The sequence below is a fragment of the Crocodylus porosus genome, unplaced genomic scaffold (genome assembly GCF_001723895.1).
Source record: "Crocodylus porosus isolate Cpor-Errol unplaced genomic scaffold, CroPor_comp1, whole genome shotgun sequence".
In the NCBI taxonomy this organism is placed as follows: domain Eukaryota; kingdom Metazoa; phylum Chordata; order Crocodylia; family Crocodylidae; genus Crocodylus; species Crocodylus porosus.
The window spans coordinates 6,595,679-6,600,010 of NW_017728886.1; the positions used below are offsets into that span (position 1 = coordinate 6,595,679).

A 4,332-nucleotide genomic window follows, 5' to 3' on the forward strand; every position below is an offset into this window, starting at 1 on the left:
GCGCGGGGCGCGCGAGTTGGCGCTGCCCTCAGCTGCCGCGCCGCAGGGCATGTCTGGGGGCAGATGCGGCTGACTTGGGGCCGTTTTCTCCCCGCGTGGCCTTGTTGGGAGCCTACATTCCCACGGCCGCTGCGTTTCAGAAAGGCCAGGCTGGTCGTGGCCCGTCCGTGAGCCGTGGCGGGGGGAGCAGGCTCGGGGCCGGCACCGCGGCAGCATACCGCAGGCCGGTGGTTTCTGGGAGCCGTGTGGCGCGAAGGAGCGGCGGGGTGAGGCCGTGCTGCGGCGGTGCTTTGGACGGCACTGCCAGGGCCGGAGGAGTGGCTCTGGGGTGACGGAGAGAGCCGCCGAGGGGGCGGCGGCGTTGCCCCCATTTTACAGATGGGGAAGCAGAGGCAAGGCGTCACGGTCCCTCCCCCCGCTCAGCTGCAGAGGCCACAATCTCTCACAACCCCCCAGGCCACGGCGGGGAAGGGTGCTCTGGTGGTCCCTGCTCCGCCACAGGCTCTCCGTGTGGCCTCGGACAAGTCACTTCCCCTCTGCGGGCTGTTGAACGGGGGTCGCAGCAGGGCCCCGCAGAGTGCCCTCGGTCTTGTCCCCGCAGGCTCCGGGCGGCCGGCGTGGCGTGCCCCGCGTCCAGCGTCGGCTCCACGCCGTCCTGCAGTCACCCCGTGGCCGACATGGGCAGGCTCACCGAGGTCCACCCCGGGAACTACATCTTCTGCGGTAAGCCGCCGCGCCTGGCCCGCGCGCCTCCGCCGGCACCGGCGGGGATCGGGCGCGGGAGCCGCTCCAGCCCGTGGGCTCCTCTCGCCCTGCAGACCTGCAGCAGGTGACGGTCGGGTCTTGCCAGCTGGGGGACGTCGCCGTCCGGGTCCTGACCAGGGTGGTCGGCCACTACCCGCAGCGCAACCAGCTCCTGGTGGACTGCGGCTGGGCCGGGCTGAGCCTGCACGGCCTGGGGCAGCTGCCCACGGGCTACGCGCTCGTCGAGGGCCACCCGGACCTGAAGTGAGCCTGGCCCGGCGGCGGCGGGGGTCGGGGCCCGCCTGAATTCCCCTGGCTGCAATCCGAGGCCGTTGCTCCCTGCCCTTTCCCCCCGGACGTGGGGGACGATGACCCCCACCCCCTTCTTTAGCAACCCGCTTGGCATCTCAAGCTTGGCCCCGGATTTAGGAGCAACGGCCGCAAGCTGCAGCGAGGGAAATGAGGAGGAGGAGGGTGGCCAAGCGGGGGACGAGGCTGCCTAGACAAATTGCAGGTTCTCCATCCCCTAAAATGTTCAAGCCTGCTTTGGACAGACATTTGGCCGGGACGGTTTGGTCCTTGGATTGACGCTGCCTGGAGCGCGGGGCTGAACGAGCTGACCCTACCTCCCTGTGGTCCTAAAGCCCCCCTCAGCCTGCCCGTCTCCAGACTCAGCGTCTCCTCCGATGAACGTCTCTGTGCTGAGCAGGGCATGCTCGCCTAGCCTGGCCCAGACAGGGGGTGCACAGGATTGCACGGCGAGGAGGGCAGTGAGCAGGCAGACGTGCCTGGCGCGATGCTCTCCCTCTGCAGCGCCCACTTCTGCCGCTCCCACGCAGGACCCCGGCCTGACGCGGGGCAGAGCCGCTTCGGGGGCGCGCCCGGGGCGGCTGTCCTCCGCGGAGCCCGCCGCAGCCTTGTGCTCCCTCCCTTGCACGCGCAGCCGGCGCCCGCACGCACCTCCCTTGCACGCGCAGCCGGCTCCGAGGGAGCGGGGCCACATCTGCTGCTGACCCGTTTCCTTCCCTCGCCACAGGCTGGTGGCACTGACCCAGGAGCACGGCCACGTCGAGCCCGCCGCGGGGGTGCTGGACTTCGGCAAGTTCCCCCTGGGCAGCCTCCTCGCCTTGATCCCGTACCACGTGAGTGGGGGCCCCGCGGGACCGTGCCCGGGCTGGAGGGGGCTCTTCGGCCTCCCGGGGGGGGGTGTCTCGGGGCCGGTGCCCTGACCCACGTCCCGCGCGGTGCAGGCCTGCGCCACCGCAGCCATGCACCCCGTCTACTACGTCCACGCCGAGGGCACGGTCGTCGCCACGTGGCAGCCCGTCAGGGGCTGGTAGGAGAGCGACGGCAGCATCAGCCCAGCCGGCCACCTGCCCCGTCCCCGCCTGCTCCGGCGCTTTCCCGGCCTCCTCGGGAGAGCTTCCTGACCGCCGACCTCGTCTTCCCTCGCCGCACCTCGAGCCCGCCGCTCCTTGTGCCGCCCACCCGCCCCGCGGCTTCCGTGTGAACGCGCAGCGGACCAGGCGTAACAACCAGGCGAAGTTGTTCCACTCGGCCTGCGGCCATTGAAGGTGCCTCTTTGTTCAGATTCATAAAGGCCAACCTAACCTCCTCGAGCATCCTGACAGCGCATCCGGCTGCCCGTTATTTCCGCGCGCGAGCGCGTAGTCGCCCGAGTCCACGTTTCCACCCCCGAGTGAATGTGTCTAGCTGGTTACAAGCCGCCCGCGAGACGGGGGCAGTACCCCCAGGAGCAGCGAGCAGGCAGGAGGGTTGCCGAAGGGCCGGCTGGGTGAGCGGGCCCGCGGGAGGCCGCGGGCGGGGAGGGGGGCGCGTTAACGCGCCCGGCGTGAAGAGTTTAGCAGGAATCGGGTAGGCCGGCCTCGCCGCCGCCGGCCGCCCGCCGGGTCTACGCGTGGGTGGAGCAGGGCTCAGGGCGGGGTGGAAGTGCACCGCTGCACCCCCCGGATCCGAGCCCGGCGGGGTGCCTTCCCCCGCCTCCTGCCTTTGACGGCTGCGGACCCGCAAGTGTTGGCCCCTCGGCCTCACCGCCAGCTCTGCGGGTGGGGATGGCGGTAGGCGCGGAAGGTGACGTGCCCAGGGTTGACCGGCGGGCTGTGGCAGAGCTGGGGGCTAGATGCTCTGGGCCACGCTGGTTGCCCCGCCCTGGGAGCAGGGGGTGCCACGCTCCCCGCCGCCCCGCACGTGCACGTCGCTCCGCTCTCTCCAGGCCCCGCAAGCGGGGGAGAGCCCCAGGTCCCCGCTCCCGTTGCCCCGGAGCCGTGTCCCAGGGCTCGCCACCCCCGCAGGGCTCGGCCGGGCTGTCCCGATGACAGGTAGCTCCAGCCCCGGGCGGCGGGCGTGGGGAGGGGGGCGGCAATCAAAAGGTCTCGGGGCTTGAAAGGGAGCCGGGACCGGGCCATAAAATCCTATTGCCCTCGGCTGGGGGCCGGGATTGCAGCTGGCCGCCCTCTGATCTTGCTGCCAATAGCCCCTTTGAAGTCCCCCTGCCCCCACCCGTGCGTTGCGGACCGTCTGTCAGCTCGGGACAGGCCCGGCCCCCGTCCCGCCTGAGCAAGGGGCGCGGGCAGGACGAGGAGCCGCGGCCGCAGCGGCGGGGGAGCTGGGCAGGGCGCGCCGCGCCGCCTGGGGGGCTCTGGCTGGGGGCCGAGGCCTGCCCGGGAGCAAAGCGCGCCCGGAGCCGCAGAGGCGTGTCGGAGGGGTGAGGCGGGGGGGCCCGGCCCGGCCCGCCGGGGGCTCGCACCCTGCCTCCGACACCGACCCCCCTCGGGGGCCTCCGCCACGTCCCCTAACCTCGCTGCCTCAGGTTCCGCAGCGGAAAGCAACGGCCCTCCCGAGCGCAGTCCCTGCGTGCAAAGCGCCGAGTCGCAGCCAACCACGGAGGAGCCGTGTGTCCCGCGTCCGGGCCGGGGCCCGCGCTACGAGCCCCTCGGGCTCCGTGGCAGCCCCGCGCCGAGCCGGGCAGCTCGCCGCCGCCTGCGGACGCGAAGGGTGCCCTTGTCACCCCCCGGCCCAGAGCGGAGCCGGCAGAGCAGGGGCGCGGGCGGCGGGAACCTGGATGCCGTGCCCCCCCGGCTCCTGGGCACCCGCGCCCGCTCTCCCGAGCCCGGGGCGGAGCGAGGGCGGCTGCTGCGTGCGGGGCCCGGGGCTCGCAAAAGCGGGGGGGCCTGGGAATGCACAACCTGCGGGGGGGGCAAAGGGAAGCGTGCAAAGCCCAGCTCCGCCGCGTGCGGAGGCCAGATGCAAACCTGCAGGCCTGAAGGAAAGCGGCTCCAGCCGGCGCTGGGCGGGGGAGCGGGGCGCGGCGGCGTGCCACCGAAGCCGGCCGGAGCCCGGTCTGGGCCCCGCGCGGCGGAGCCGGGCTCCTCCCGGGACAGGCCCCGAGCGTGCGTGCGCGCCCCCCCCGCTCAGCAGACACGCTACCGTCCTGGGCGCGGAGCGTCCCACGCGTGCGTGTGCGCGGCATGTGAGCAGGGGTGCGCGCCCGTGCGCCCGGGCACAGGCGCTTTCACACGCCGGTGTGAGTGCAGGCGTGCAAACGCGTCTGCGTGAACGCGCGGCGAC

At 73.0% G+C, this 4,332-nt stretch overlaps 1 protein-coding gene across 1 annotated transcript in view; it reads left to right on the top strand.

Annotated features, from left to right (window-relative positions):
* Positions 1-2,100, top strand: part of LOC109306434 (D-threo-3-hydroxyaspartate dehydratase-like) — a 16,148-nt gene extending 14,048 nt beyond the window's left edge. The window contains exons 6-9 of the mRNA XM_019529786.1: positions 602-723; positions 819-1,008; positions 1,781-1,886; positions 1,995-2,100. Coding sequence (XP_019385331.1) covers positions 602-723; positions 819-1,008; positions 1,781-1,886; positions 1,995-2,084 — 508 coding nt within the window. The 3' untranslated portion in view covers positions 2,085-2,100. The remainder of the gene's footprint in view (positions 1-601; positions 724-818; positions 1,009-1,780; positions 1,887-1,994) is intronic.
* The last annotated feature ends 2,232 nt before the right edge of the window (positions 2,101-4,332 follow it).